The following is a 16,252-nucleotide window of genomic DNA, read 5'->3' on the forward strand; positions in this document are numbered from 1 at the left end:
GGTGATGAAGCAGGCACACAAATTAGAAGGGATGGAGATTTATGAGTAATATCCAAAAGAAATGGTCACTGAAAGTGGGCATTAACTGGGTAAGAACAGTCAAGGATGAGTCTCCTATTTTAACCTGAGTACTCTGGGTGGGTGCTAATGCTCCAACTGAGAAAAAAATATAGAAAATGGATCTGGACGACCTACACCCATCAGTCTTTAAAATCTTTTTTTCACTATACTCATTTTACTGATGAAGAAAACTGAGATCAACAGATATTAAGTACTCCAGAGTAGGCACCAGCACTTGAGCCCAAGACTCCTGCTGCCTAGTCTTAAGCTCCTTCCATGAATGGTAATGCCTCTTAATGAGTTTTACTTTGCCCATTTTATGAACACATGAATGGAAATCAGAGATTTTAAAACCAGAGAAGTCCCCTTCTGTATATTAACATACTAACAACTAGGGCAGTATTTTTACAAAATAAGTTTTAAATACTCACTTCAAATTCTTTCACAAAATAACGGGTTTCACCTTGAATAACTGGTCTGTGATCTAAAAGCCTTGAATGAATTTCTCCAAGGTCTATAAAGACAAAATGAAATTCAGAGTTAATCCACGCTGGGTGGTACAATCTCTAGTATCTCTAGTTTGTTTTACTCTTCCCAATTCTCATGAATAGATGTAGGTTAAAATCTAGTTTAAACTTGGACCGAGAGGAAATCTCATCCACTGCCAGTAAAACAATATAAGTACTTCTGAGAGCAATTTGGCAATATCTGATAAAGCTCAAGACATGTATACCCAGCAATTTCATGCCTAGGTGTCCCAGAAAAACTCTTACACAAATGAAAGACATTTATAAATGTTTACTACAGCATGAGTGTAATGTCAAAAGAAGAAAAAAAGGAAACAATCTAAATATACTTAGACAATGGAATACTATAAATCAGCAGGTAAAAATGAATACACTAGGGTTACATTTACTAACATGGATAAATCCCACAAATATAATTATGCTCAACAAAAAAGCAAGTTTCAGAAGGATAAAGCCATTTTATTTATTTATTTTTTTAAAGATTTTATTTATTATTTGACAGAGAGAACACAAGTAGAGGGAGAAGCAGACTCCCGCGGAGCAGGGAGCCCGATGTGGGACTTGATCCCAGGACCCTGGGGTCATGACCTGAGCTGAAGGCAGACGCTCAACCGACCGAGCCACCCAGGCGTCCCAGGATAAAGCCATTTTATATAAACTTAAAAAATATGGAAAAGACACTTCCTGTTGGGACACATACCAAAAGCAATGAAACTAGAAAGAAATGCATGAGAACAATAAATAGCAAAACCAAGACAGTGGTTACCTTTAAAGGGGAGGGAGAGCAATGCAATTACAGCAAGGTACCCAGTGGGCTTTGAACGTTTATTTATTAAGATGCGTGGTGAGAGTGCATTACAGGTCTCTGTACTTTTTTTTTTTTTTTAAGACTTTATTTATTTATTTGACAGAGAGACACAGCTAGAAAGGGAACACAATCAGGGGGAGTGGGAGAGGGAGAAGCAGGCTTCCCACTGAGCAGGGAGCCAGATGCGGGGCTCGATCCCAGGACCCTGAGATCATGACCTGAGCCGAAGGCAGACGCTTAATGACTGAGCCACCCAGGCGCCCCACAGGTCTCTGTACTTTTTGGTAAGTCTAAAGAAGTTAAAGATAAGGGGAAAAGTGGTGAATTTTAAACTGTTTTTGTTAAGTCATTCTATTCATCCTACTTTGTAACAACTATATAGCTTAAGAGGTAAACCTCAAAACTCCTGAAGGAAATTAAATCTCCAAATAAGAACATGTACCATTCATGTTCATTTACTAGCATAACCTGTTCCTCTAATTTTTTTATTTTTGCAGACATGCAATGGGGCAATATTTCCATTCTCTAAGGAGTTTTAATAGGATACATATTGGGACATATGCTAAGTAAAAAAATATAAAAAGAAGTATTACTTCTGCTTAAGTTCTTCAATGACTCATTACCCAGAACACTTCTGTAATTCTGTAAGAAAATAATAGGAGTTCATTAAAAAAAAAAAAAAAAAGTTCTATTCTGAGTTAAGTTTGGGAATCAGATAAAATCAAGTTAGACAGGTTCCTTCACCTCAGATCTGCTGGGAGTCTATAGTTTACTTATATGAACTATTAATGCCCAAGTGAGGGCTACAGTATGCAGAAATGTGTGGACCTTATTTGATAAGAGAACCTATGTGGCAAAGAGTATCTGTTCACATTTCAGTAAACACCAGTGTCTCTGAAACACAACTAGCCAACAGGCTGAAGTTCAAGCCTCCTAGTGCCCCGCTTGCCCGCTGCCCCCCCCCCCCGCCCCACAGTCCTCCATGTCTGACTCCAGCCACCCTTCCCCCCATGTTGGCAATTCTGAACTACTTGCAGTTTTCCAAAAACATCATGCTCCTCACGTGTCCTTGCCATAGTTCATGCTCTGGAACCCCTCCCCAATCCCTGCTCTTCCTTCAAAACTGCTCAGACATCACACTTCCTTGAAATTTTCATTCATTCTATTCAGCTTTCTCCTAGGTTTCAAGGAGTGCCCCCACTTTATGCTCCCAAAGCACCAGGGGCAATTACTTCTATCATACTACTTACTATGTTGTCCTTAAATTGTATCTCTCTTCCAGGGAGTATCTCAGACACCAAATTATTTATATCATCCACAGAAGACATACGAGTTAACATGTATTTTTCTATGTGATGGAGAAGCCATTAAGCCTTGTTGATTTGGGGAGCCTGATATAAGGAGAACTTATTTGACCTTTGGAGAGAATTCAATTCTGTTTAGAAGTGGATAATGATCACCTCTAAAACCCTGACTGTGCCCCCAATTTTTTTTTTTTTTTTTTTTAAGATTTTATTTATTTATTTGACAGAGAGAGAGACAGCGAGAGAGGGAACACAAGCAGGGGGAGCGGGAGAAGCAGGCTTCCCACCAAGCAGGGAGCCCGATGTGGGGCTCGATCCCAGGACCCTGGGATCATGACCTGAGCCAAAGGCAGACGCTTAACGACTGAGCCACCCAGGCGCCCATGTGCCCCAAAATTTAAGAGAGTAAAGATCTAGGGAGAAAATACACATGACCACAGAAATTAAGCCACTAACTAGTTTTGTTATAACATTATAACAACAAAGCAAGCACATTACAACACAGGAGTCACAAGGACTAAAATTCTCCAAGTCTGATAGTGTAAATATAAGTTACAGATTTTCACATAAGTTCCACCCTAACCTTATTACACACAAAGCATTCTTTCGTTGTTTGATATAATCTTTTGTCCTCCAAAAATTCATACTCTAATGTGGGAGATGGACAAAAATCCCTTCACACAAAAGATAGAGATGAGCACTTTAATGGAAGATCAATATGCTGCTCTGTGGCTATGGAACAAGGAGAAACGGTCAATTGAGATCTCTCATTATCTAATAAAAGAAGTTTCTCCTCTGGCCCTGAATTTCCAGGCCTTTAATGTAATATCATATGGAACAATTTACTGCAATTTTTCTGATAACGTCCCTTGCATCACCAAACAGATGTTACTCTTCTCACTACTTCTCAGATCCATTACCTCGTTTTCATCCCTGCTTGTCTCACGAGGGCTATTCGAACAGTCACACCTCTCTGTAACCCATTCTACAGAGCTCTTGTCATTTGCAGTAGTAATGTTTATAAAGTTGCCTCGAACACTGAACTAGCAAGTACGGAACTACTGTTCCTAGAGGCTTAGCTTCCTGCAGGCCTCTGATCACATTTCTGTCAAACGAAAATGCCATTTGTATTACACAGGTTTACCAACATCCTTGTAAAACATGCCACTCTTGACATTCCAAAATCTGCTCTTCCAGTGTAACAATTTCTCTTGTATTAACACTTACCAGTTATTTTTACCTGCATAACCTACTTCACCTGCAAGTCAAACATTTTTCACACTGTCCCAACCATGAAAGTGTGGCCAGCCCTAGACCAGAAGGGTTTAACATTTTCCTGACCTTATCCAATCGACCATGAATTCCTTTGGCTTTCAGCTTCACAACAATGCTGTCCACTACGCTCTCTCAATCATCTCAGGAATCCACAAATTTAGCTGCTTTCCCATCACTTCATCACACACTATCAATGTTACTTTGGCACTTTCCAGACTGGCCTAACACACAAATTGGTGAACGCCCTTCCTTTTTTTGGATTGTTGACATTTAACATTTACCTCGCACCAAACAGCACTCTAACTCATACCTGAAAGAAACTTCTCTAATACAGTATTTTCTCTGTAAGGCACACCACAGCTTTCTTGTGCTGAGGGAGAACTCAGCACTACACCTTGGGGATCCTTTTAAAAAGCAAAATCACCATCAAAAAGCACAAAAATGTGAAAAATACGGCACTAAATAAAAAGCAAAAAGGACACTTATAGTATAAGAGCTAAAACAAAAAGCAGAGCATTGCCTTGTTCAGTCTCAACTACAAATGTGCATGTAGGGAGACTCAAATTTTTCTCTATTCTGTGCATGTGGGAATGACTATGAAAACACCATCAGTATTGATTTTGGAGTTACAAATTCATTTTAGCAATTAGACAAATTCACTAACACCCAATGCACAAGATGAGGATCCACAGTTATGTGCCTGAGTGCTTTATTTAAAATGTAAATCTAACCACATGATTCTTATACTTACTGCTGGATAGTTTCCTGCCATTCAAGAAAAAGTCCAATTCCCTAAAAAGGCGAGAAGTCTTCTCTGGTCTGATTTCTACCAAACTCCACCTCTCAGAGTCACACTGTAGCAATACATGCAGCTTCCCAAACATGCCATGCTTCCACACCTTTGCTCATGCTGTTCCAAACCAAGTCCAAAATAGCCTTGCCCTCTTTTCTTAACTGCTAACACTTGACTCTTCAAGACTCAGATCAGACACTACAGTGTCCAGGAAACCCTCCCTGTTTCCCAGTCCTTACCTCCTAACACCCAAACCATGGGCCAGAAACCCTTAAAGACCCAGGGCACAAGTACTGAAGTCATTTATTTATGTTTCCCTTTCACTAGACTCTGGCAATAAAATTCAACAATGATCTGTTCACAACGATGGTCTTTAAATAAGAATGAACTAAAAATCGATTTTCAGAATGAAAAGAGTGAATGGTTCCATAAGAAAAGCCAAGGAAATTCTGGACATATTTTTAATTAAAACCTCAATTTTCAATTAACTTGAAAAACTTTCCTTGAATTACCTTTAAAAAAAATAATATATGAAAATTAAAAAAAAAAAAAAAAAACAACCTATGCATCAAGGGATACAATCAACAGAGTGAAAAGGCAACCCATGGAATGGAAGAAAATATAGGCAAATCATCCATGAGCAAGGGGGTTAATATCCAGACTATATAGAGAACTACAACTCAACAACAAAAAACAACCTGATTGAAAAATGGGCAAAGGACTTGAATAGACATTTTTCCAAAGAAGATATACAAATGGTCAATAAGCACATAAAAAGATGCTCAACATCACTGATCATTAGGAAAATGCAAATTAAAACTACAAGACAGGACTTCATACCCACTGGGAGGGCCACTGCCAAAGACACAAAATAACAAGTGTTGGTGAGGATGTGCAGAATTGGAGCCCTTGTGCACTGCGAGTGAGACTGTAAAAATAGTGCAGCCACTACAGAAGACTGTATGGTGATTACTCAAAAAAATTAAAAGTAGAATTATCATTTGATCCAGCGATTCCAGTTCTGGGTACACATACACTCAAAAGAACTGAAAGCAAGGACTCAAACAGATACTTGCATACCTATGGTCACAGCAGCATTATTCACAATAACCAAAAGGTGGAAGCAACCCAAGGGTCCATCCAGAGATGAATGGATACATAAAATGTGGTCTATACACACAGTGGAATATTATTTAGCTTTTAAAAGGAAGGAAATTCTGACACATGCTACAACCTGGATAAACCTTGGGGACATTATACACAGTGAAATAAGCCAGGCAAATACTTCATGATTTCATGTGTATGAATTACCTAGAGTAGTCACATACAGATACAGAAAGTAGAACGGTGGTTGCCGGGGACTAGAGGGAGGGGGAGATGGGGAGTTAGTGGTTCAGTTTGGGAGGATGAGAAGTTCTGGAGATGGATGGTGGTGACGGCTGCACAACAATGTGGAGGTACTAATGCCACTGAACTGTACACTTAGAAATGGTGAAGATAAATTTTATGTTACATGTATTTCACTGCAATTAAAAACATTTTTAAGTAGCAGTTCACTTAAGATAGCACATATAAACATTTATAATCTAGCCCTAACACTCACGCACCACTCCCACACTCCTAATCACATTTAAGAGACAACGTGAAGTCTAGAAAAATAGCCACAGCCAGCTGTGTTGGAGCTGTCTACAGTCCTGACAGGTAAGGTTAAAATGAAATAGGCAGCAACCAAAGGACGTCATTCTCTTGGTAGTGAAAGGACTCTGGCATCCTACGAGGGCTTCAACGCTGCAAGATGTTGGGACAGACAGGATCAGCATTGGATTAAAAAAGGATAAGGATAAAAAATTAAAAAAAAAAAAAAAAAAAAAAGGATGAGGATGAGAAATTCCGTATCTAACTGGCAAAGATCCTGCTACAGGAAAATAGGGTTGTTGTGAGCTTTGGGAATCAAGTATTCAGGTTCTGTGAGAATCCAGGATGTAACCTTCTCAAAGCGCAAAGCAGACAAGACAAATGGACATCTCTACACGTGTATGGCGCTTTAATGTTTTAAGATGCTTTCATATGTTATCTCATTTATTCCTTGCATGACCCAGGAGCAGACAGGAGCAGAGGAGGTAAAGCAGACCACCCAAAGTCACCCAACTCCTAAGCGACCTGCCGGGGGGCGCAGGCCCTTCCCGACACCCAAGCTCCATGCCTCCCTAAGCGTTACATGACCGTCGTGAAGCAGCGTCCAAAGCAGCTCCGCGCTCAAAGGTCCCCCGCTAGGGAAAGGGTAGAAGGGGCGGGGCCCAAACGCACATCCGCGGCTTTTTTGAAAAAGTAAGAGGGACTGGGTTGGTTGGTTGTTACTGGGAGGCATCTGGCGTAGGAAACCAGGAGGGCTCTGGCCACTACTCCCCCAACCTCCCACGAATGCGAGGCCGCCCGGAAGCTGGGGGGCGCCCTGGGGAGCGGCCCTGGGTCAGAGGGCGCCGCTTGGGAAGTGGAGTAGCGCCGGGCTCCACCACAGCGATAGCCCTACCACTCCGTACCCTTGATAATGAGATGCGCTGGCGAGCCCGTGGTCCCCAGCGAATCCTTCTTCTTGTCGCCGCCGCCCGGGGTGGCCTCACAACCCACAGGGGCCTCCGTCCCTCCGCCACTCATCGCGACCTGCTCCGCCCACCCGCCTCCGCGTTGCGCCTGCGCAGACCTGCGCTGCCCGCCTTCCGGGCGCGGGTCTGGGGCGTCATCAAAGGGCGTAGGAAAAGCCGAGTCTACCCAGCGGCAATTGCGTTAGTGTAGCCAGAGATGGGGACATCAAGAAGCAGATGCCGCCATGCTGGATTAGGGCAGATGCGGCCGGAATTGGACGTTGGTGTGAAATTCTGTTATTTCTCCTTAAATTCGCTGGAATTTATTCTGGTTTAGAGAGGATGGGAGAGAGGAGATACAGTCGCAGAATAATATTAATAGTATTAGAAGTATATTATCTCTGTTATTACCTGCCACCAATATATATATATATTTTTAAAGATTTTATTTATTTATTTGAGAGAGAGAGAATGAGAGAGAGCACGAGCGGGGAGAGGGTCAGAGGGAGAAGCAGACTCCCTGCCGAGCAGGGAGCCCGATGCGGGACTCGATCCAGGGACTCCAGGATCATGACCTGAGCTGAAGGCAGTCGCTTAACCAACTGAGCCACCCAGGCGCCCACTGCCACCAATATTTTATAAAGCATTTTGACGGGCATTGCCACGTTTAGTCATCATAGCAACTCAGGGAAACGGTTTTACCACTTCTTTTTAACAAATGATGAAATAGGGTTAAAGTAACTTGCCCAAATCACTTAGGCTCATTCGTGCCCATGTGAAGAAAAAACAAATTTGTTCTTGGTATTTGTATGTACAAAATTTCAACCGGTTGTTATGTGGTCTAAGATAAAATACATGTAATTATGGAAGGGACTGGTTTGCTAGGCAGCTTTGAGTTGTGGTCATGAAATGTCAACTTTGGAACTGCATGTATCTAATTGCTGCGGTTTGTTAAACTCCATAAAGTTCATCTTGTAATCTCAACAAGTCTTCATGTTTGTTCAAAGTACGGACAATGTGCAGCTTTGCAATGGCTTCTTCACCTCCTCTGTTCATCCAGTGGTTCTTTTTAAGAATCATCTAGTCTCCCCTTGTCCCTCTCTTTCTGTACAGCCCTTACCTTCCAGAATCTTGCAGTCTAGTGCTGAAGAAGGAATATAAGCCAACGTTTAGAATATGAAGCCTATAAATGATAGCATTGAGGAAGGTACAGTACACATGTGGGACACCTGGGGGTGGGAGGTGGCCAGGAAAGACTTCCCAGAGGAGGCACCTATTTGTCCTCAGAACCGAAATGAAGAGATGTTGGTCAGGTTGGGTGAGAAGAAGATGGAAATTGGGGTTTTCTAGCGAAGGAAATAACAAGCCCAAAGGCAAAGAGGCATAAAATAGATGAATTAATGCATGAAATGTACTGTTGATTAATTGCAAGTTGTTGAGTCTGGTTTGTAAGCTTTCTAGTCTCAATTCCATTCCCTCAGCTTTAGCATCAACCTCTAGAAAATGTAATTATTTTTAAAGCCCTTCATTATTCTCCCCACTTCTAAGTACTTTTCTTTTTCAAGTTTTCTTCTGCACCTGCAAGCCTAAATTTCCTTTCAGCTTGTCTTCTCAGTGTCTTTGAAATACTGAAAAATCTGAAAAGGCTCCCTATAGTACAGTGAGTTTAATGCTTCTTCCACATTGATGTGGCTGTTAAGTATGCAGATTCCAGGTTCCACATTCAAAAATTCTGTTTTAGTAGTTGTGGGGTAGCAGCTACCTCCCCTTACCCAACTGCTAATTGACTATAAGTGATAGAAGAATTTTGGTGCAGTAGTAGTTAAGACTTCAGAACCAGACAGAACTGGGTTGAAATTCTGGCTCTGCCTCTTGCCTTCAGTTCCTTTGCTGTAAAATGGCAATAAAATGGCAATAAAATATCCATTTATAAGGTTGTGATGATTAAAGAAGATAATACCCATAAAGCACTTAGTACAATTCTTGGCGCATAGCAAATGCTCAATAAATGTTATTACGACTACTATAACCTCCTCTATCTCCTTTTAAAGCCCTGTAAAATCTGTTCTCATTCTTCCAATCCACATTTATCACCCACCACTAAAATATCTTGTACTTTTTTTTAGCACTTTACAATTTATAAAATGCTATCATGTATCATATGACATGTCTCTTGATCTTCTCATGAATCTAGTTGAGGTAGCTATTAAAATACCCACTTTGATGAGTAAACTGAGGGTCAGAGAACATGCTAGAGTATCCAAAGGTGACTGCAGTGATTCCTTCCCTCCGTGTGTACACATGCAACATGCTGCTGAGATGGAGTTCGTCTCCCCTCCCCTCAAAACTCGCGGCTTTGTGACTTGCTTGGATAGATTAGAACATGGTGGGAAAAATGTTGGGCCGGTGTTGGGCCTTGAGACACCTGGTGGTTTCTACTTTTGCTCTCTTGTCAGGAAGTCCAGGCTGTCCTGCTGTAGGAAGGTCATCGTGTGGAGAAGCACTGGAAGATGAGACATCACATGTAGAGAGAGGCTATGCTTACTGAGCCAGCAAGCAGTCAGCATGAGGCCACAGATGTGTGAGGGAGCCATTCTCGGCTCTTTTCATCCCAGCCATGAACCTTTTTGAACGCAGTCTCATGAACTGCAGTGGAGCTAATAACGCCACACGAGCCAGAAAACTGCCTACTCCTGATAAGGGAAATCTGTGTCCTAAGATGGCCGACCGACCCAGCAAGGGAGTCCCAGCCCTTGCCCTGGGCCTCTTCCGGGTTCTTCTCCCTGCCCAGCTTCCCGCACGTGCCAAGAGTGCCTAGTATGCGGAAGTAGAAGTGTATAAATTACCCCCTTTGTGCTCGCGGCTCAGACCTTTGGAGACCACTCTCCTCTGAGCCCGCTGGCCTTAAATAAACCTCCTATCCTCCAAGATCTCTGAGTGCTGCTTGGTTCTTCCCTGGGGTGATCCAATCCAGGTTCCATAACACTCCACCCATAGTATTGTGAGAAATAATGAATTTTGTGCGGGGAAATAATACATTGGTGAGAAATAGTAAAATTTTGAGAAATAGTAAATAAATAAATTCACTAAATGGTGTGTGTTTCAATTATGCCCATCTCTCCTAGATAGGATTTACGATGGGTTACAATGATCCCTATTCTCCCATGAGATGGCTCGTAGCTATCAAATAGCAGAACCTTCGTCAGAACTCTGGTCTTTAGACTACAAGGCTGGTGCATTTCAACGTAGCAAAGCCCAGTCAGCTAGGCGGGGTCTTTCCACTGTGCCATGACTGTGCCGGGCATATTTCTGCTGCTTCTCTTTAGACACTCCCTTCCTGGAATGGTTTTCTTGCCCTTTCTGCCTATTCAATTCAGTAAACTTTATTTATGTTGTATAATAAAGAATTGGGCTGATCTTTGTTCCTAGTTCCTTGGAGATAACCTCTAAATCTTTGGAATATCTCAAGTGATAGCAGTGTCTTTGTTATTCATGGTGGCCTGAGTTTATGCTAACGAGGTCACTCCCAAGGGCCCTTAGATGGTTTCAGGATGGGAGCTGGCCATGCTTGAAGACCAATGTGTGATTAGAGGGTTGGGGCTTTGAGCCATGAAATAACACTGACTTCTGGGGAGCGGAGGGGGATTGGAGACTGAGTTCAGTCACATGGCCAATAATTCAAGCATCCATGCCTAAGTAATAAAACCCCAATAAAACCTCCTGGACACAGAAGCTCCAGTGAGCTTCCCAGTGGGTAATATCCCACTGATGTATCTAGAGGATGGGGCGTACTGAGGATACAGAACCTTCGTGTTTCCAGATCTCACCCCATGCATGTACTTATTTGGCTGGTCCTGATTTGTATCCCTTACAATAGAACTATAATCATAAGTACAGTACTTCCCTGAGTTCTATGAACCATTCTAATGAATTACTGAACCCGAGGAGGTAGAGTGGGAACCTCCAAAATTTGTAGACAGCTGGTCAGAAACACGGGTGTCTTAGGAACCTGGAGCTTGTGCCTGGTGTCTAAAGTGAGGGCAGTCTTGTAGAGAATGGTGTCTGTTACCTGTGGGGTCTAAGCTAATTCCTGTAATCAGTGTCAGAATTGTGTTGCAACTGAACAAACACCTACACGGCACCCATGATATGCCAGATAATGTCGTAAGTGCTCACACATATTAATTCATTTAACCCTCATGTCAGTCCTTTGAAGTAGGTATTATTGTTATTATTATCCTCATTTTACAGATGAGGAGGCTGAGGCACAGAGAGGTTAAATGACTGTCCAACTTGCATGTGGCAGAAACAATCTTGGTTCCTGTGCGTGTGTTTACCTGTAGATGGTGGGTGAGGAGAGAGTGGGGAAGGGAGATTGGGAAGGAGGGAAGAGAGAAGCCATTCTACCTCTAAAAGGACATATGGGCTGTAAATTTTTTTCATTCAAACACATTTAACAAGCGTGTAGTGAGTACTTTCTATGTACCAAGTGCAGTGCTAGGAGCTGAGATACAGGGGTGAGCAAGACTGCTCAGCCTTTTCCTTCTCTCAATGAGTGTACAGTCTACCAGAGGGAACAATATTAAATCACTATACAATTACTTTTCTGCAATTCTGTTGCTTAGAGTCTGCAGATACGTGTTCTAGCTGTTTGATTGTTCTGTTCTGTATATCACTGAGTTATATTGTTGTCTGGAATGCTTAGGTCTGCAGCAAAAAGTCAGAAAAGAGTCACATGAGCAGTGCTGTTGCACCATGCATTTCAGCGAGGATTAGGGCTTCTGTGAGCATGTCCTTGGACTCTATGTCATCTTGCCAAAGGTCTTGTGTTATCTCTTGTTGTCTGGATCCACGAGATTTTTCTGTATTCTTAAATGAAACTTTGAGATAATTACGGATTCTCACACAGTTGCAAGAAATAATAGAGATTCCTTGTACATTTCACCTCCTTTTCCTCCAGTGGTAACATTTTGCAACTGTTAATATCACAACCAGGATATTGACATCAATACAATCCATGGATCTTATCCACCTTTCCCATTTTACTTGTATTCATGGTGTGTGTGTGTGTGTGTGTGTGTTTGGCTCTATACAATTTTTTAAATATTTATTTATTAACGGTGGGGTGGGGGAGAGGGAGAGGGAGAGAATCCCAAGCAGACTCCCTGCTGAGCGCAGAGCCCCATGTGGGACTCAATCTCACCACCCTGAGACCATGACCCCCTGACCTGAGCTGAAACCAAGAGTCAGATGCTCAATGGACTGAGCCACTCTGACGTCCCTGGCTCTGTACAATTTTAGGTTGTAGGTTCATGTATCCATCATCACAGTCAACATACTGAACAGTTTCAAAGCCATAACGATCCCCCCGGGTGCCTTTTTGTAATCACACCTACTTTCCTCTCTGTCCCCATCCCAAACCGTGGCAACCTATAATATATCCTCCATTTCTAAAAATCGGTGTTTTAAAAAAGTATTACATGCATGGAATCATACACTAACTACTTCTGTGTTTTACGGATAGCTGTTCTCACCATCATATTATACCTACAAGATCATTTTCCAGAGACTCAATATCAGACACTTTTCAACCATGGAATTGTAAAGGGATTTTTCCAATTACTGTGCTTTTTGAGAGTTAAGACTTCTAAATCATGGAAATAATATTAATTTAGTAGGAGTAAAGTTCTGACTTCAGGGTAATAGCTGCTACAACCATATTGAAGCTTATGAAAATTAGAAAATAGAAATAAAATGAGCACTTAATTATATACATACTGAGAACAAAATTGAAATTCATTCCTTGGTATAAGCTCATCAAGGATAAGCATAACTGGGGGAAGGGACTTCCTAAATTTATTTTGCTTTTTATCATATCTGCTTCCTGAGATTTCCTCTGGCACATTTTCTGTTGACATTACTGTTTATCCCCTTTTGTCTAACTTATTCTTGAAGCAGATGAAAAAAATTAAAAATGGAAGAAACTAATGAAAGCAAAGGAGAGAAAAAGACTAGAGGGTCTTTGGGGGTTAGATGGTAAATATTACTACATATTAATCTCATGAAGTTTCGGGAATGCGCCGGGCACACTAGACTTGAGATTTTGGTGGAAGTAGCATGTTGTGCTTTGAGATCAGCTGTCTTCCAGGTGGCAACCATTCAACAGTCCTGTCCTCAATCCTGCTTCTTACCCCTGCAAATGCTTCTGTTGTAGTTACACCACTTGGGAGAACATGAGGCACCCAACTGCAGGGCCACCACAAAGAGGATCTGTGCTCCTGTGATGGGGCTGACTAGTCAAAACGTAGAGAGCTCCATCCCCCCACTGGTCAGACCTTCAGAAAATGTCACAAAAGTACCAGCTGTTGAGTGATACAGCTACTCTATGCCTGATTGTCACCCCAGCTTTGGACAGGTGTACTACAATGGTCCTCGTGGTATGGTCACCACACTGGACCTCTCAAATCACATAAACTCAGATTGGAGCCTAGCAACGTGTGTTTTGAGAAGTGCTAGGTGATTTACCACGCACGCTAAAGTCTGAGAACCCCTGCTTTAGTGTGATATCTGTTACGCATTCCCCACACTTCTGACAATGATAGTTAACTCTGGAGTTCTTTTATGCAAGTGAACAGGGCTCAAGTCAAATGCTGAAAGCAGTCAGAAACTACAGAGCTGATGAGGCCAGCCAGAGGGTTAAAAATCTCTAAAGTGACTTTAAGATAAGGGTGTGTGTGTTGCAGAAGGTCAGGAACAATGAGACAGTAGGGGACTACATTACGTGAACAGACTGGTTCATGAACTGCACCAAAGAAACTTTGGAATTGGTAATCCGATGACTGGAAGTTTGTGGTCTTGGTCAAAGCAAGCCTCTGGCCTTGTTGTTCAGAGCTATGCCTTGTCAAATTAGTTGTGTGGCTACTGTATTTCAAGCTTAACTTGGACAGACAGGCCTGCCAGGCACAAATTTCTCAAGCAGATGATGTTAGGGGGGACAAGAAGTATCCACCGCGAGACCGTTAGGACAGATGACACTCAGCAGGAATGGCAAGCCAAATCTGCAGGATCCATAATACAATTGGCCAGCCCTAGGGACCCAGGCTCTTTGAAGTGGAAGAGACAGCATGCATGAGCCATCACATTAACTCACCAGGCTGGAAAAGATGCAGAGCTTTCATCCTCCCCACAAAGAAATGAAAGTTTAAAAGATTAAAATGTTCCTAAAGGAATCACGATAATGGAAGCAGAAATCCTTGAGACAGAATAGCAAAAATAGCCAAGATCTCAAATTCTCCTGACTTCCTGTCTACCTTCTTTGGGCCTTTCTCGTAAGTGAAAGATGAGTTTTGCTAGATTAGGTAGCAGTTGGAATTAGTTTTATTCACCAGCAGTATTGGGAATAAAGGCAGAGCCTGCAGGAATGTGGGCTCCAGCAACAAGTAATCATTATTGCAAAATCAAATTCCCCATCTCATCTCTGATATGCCTGTATGTAACCCTAGAGCTGGGCTTCAAAGTGTTATAAATTCAGCATACAAGACATGGAGCAGTGGGATATAGAGCCCCTTGTGTATCTAAAAGCTCTGCCCAGCAAGAGAGATATATGATGGTAACTTTCTCCCCATTGCTTTTGCAATAAAATTCACCCAGAGCTCCAGGAAGTTAGGAATGTAATTCAGCTTCAATAAATCAAGACTAAAATTAAGATGGCCATATATGTAGCAGCCTGCTCAGGTGTATGGAGAATTTGAAATTTAGTGCCCTGGTAATGGGTAGGAGCAGATTATCTAATTACGGAGAAAAAGAAGAAATATTGCTCTCTGGGGTAAAAAGCTAAATGCTCTAATCCATTAAACCACCACATCTCTGCCAAAGCTAGATTAATATTAAAGTTCATGTAACGTCTGACTTTTTTTTTTTTAAAGGAATGAAGTCAAATGAAAAAATATATATAAATGAAAAAGCTGTACTTCACAATAATTCTGACTTGCCAAATAGTTGCGTATTTGATCTTCCAGTGTGATGTATCTGTACCTGATTATAATAGAGTTCCATTCTTTCCCAACAATAGATCTGCTTAAATTTTTATCAACACATCCTGAGGTTTTTCTGGAAGGATTTTCAGCAGGGCTCTCATGTGATGCCCTGCAGTAGGTGAACCTCCCATTCATTCTGCTCCTACCTTCCTGCCTTCATCCTTGCAGGAGACCTTATGTGCTTATCACTGACTATGCTTAACTATGGCTTCAGATTTAATTGGGTGGAGCCAATGGAGGACCTATGTTTAACAGGGAGTAAGTAAAAATGAGAACGCCCACATATCTGTTAAAAACCTCAGTCCAATAATCTTATTGCTGAGTCTGGATGGGGAGGGAGTGGAGTTTTAACCAGAAAGCCAGGTGATTATGTCATTCTCGAAGCTATGTTACTTTTCCTACCATATTGCGACAGCAGCTACTTGAGATTTAAAACCACACAACTTCATAAAATACTTCATGACATCTTATCCTTTGGATATAACTGTGTCTAAAGGCAAATGACCTTTTGATATTGCCTCCAGCCCTGTTATTTCTCTTTGTTTTAAAACTAGTGTTCATTTCAATGAATGAAAATTTCATGGATTCTGGACTGATGAAATGTTCCTTCTCTATTTGAAATTTTTTATCTGTTCTTGAAAGTTGCATGTGGAATAAGGAGACAGGGCCATGTATCTACTCAGGGCAGTCAAATCAACCCCTGTGTATAATATGGTGACAGATTATGTCCTCTGCCTCTGAAATTGTCCAATTCCCATTCACTCCAGCCATGGTTTAACTGAGGTGTTGGTTAGCATGTGGGTTGGTCTATGCCCTCATCCTAACTCCTCAATTAACGTGAGATAACTTGAATGTGTAGTGCCTGGT

At 41.7% G+C, this 16,252-nt stretch overlaps 1 protein-coding gene and 2 long non-coding RNA genes across 6 annotated transcripts in view; 1 reads left to right on the forward strand and 2 right to left on the reverse strand.

Moving 5' to 3' along the window:
* BLOC1S5 (biogenesis of lysosomal organelles complex 1 subunit 5) overlaps positions 1-7,476 on the reverse strand; it is a 45,258-nt gene extending 37,782 nt beyond the window's left edge. For 2 of the 4 annotated variants that reach the window (XR_013441391.1, XM_036120659.2), the window contains exons 1-2: positions 7,308-7,472; positions 492-574 (exon numbers count right to left, since the gene is read on the reverse strand). Coding sequence is in view for 2 of the 4 variants with exons in the window: in XM_036120659.2 (XP_035976552.1) it covers positions 492-574; positions 7,308-7,422 (198 nt within the window). In the remaining 2 variants the exon portion in view is untranslated. Of the gene's footprint in view, positions 1-491; positions 575-7,307 lie in introns of all 4 variants that reach the window. The other 2 variants (XR_004926116.2, XM_036120671.2) reach the window with 1 other exon arrangement.
* Positions 1,401-2,038, reverse strand: LOC144379114 (uncharacterized). The gene is made up of 2 exons (XR_013441393.1): positions 1,989-2,038; positions 1,401-1,685 (listed from the first exon to the last, which is right to left on the reverse strand). It is a non-coding gene; the product is annotated as an uncharacterized LOC144379114 (long non-coding RNA).
* Positions 7,477-8,461: 985 nt separating the features above from the next.
* On the forward strand, positions 8,462-10,277 carry LOC118553640 (uncharacterized). Its single transcript, XR_013440969.1, has 2 exons — positions 8,462-8,556; positions 9,806-10,277. It is a non-coding gene; the product is annotated as an uncharacterized LOC118553640 (long non-coding RNA).
* The last annotated feature ends 5,975 nt before the right edge of the window (positions 10,278-16,252 follow it).

The sequence above is a fragment of the Halichoerus grypus genome, chromosome 9 (genome assembly GCF_964656455.1).
Source record: "Halichoerus grypus chromosome 9, mHalGry1.hap1.1, whole genome shotgun sequence".
NCBI classification, from domain to species: Eukaryota; Metazoa; Chordata; class Mammalia; order Carnivora; family Phocidae; genus Halichoerus; species Halichoerus grypus.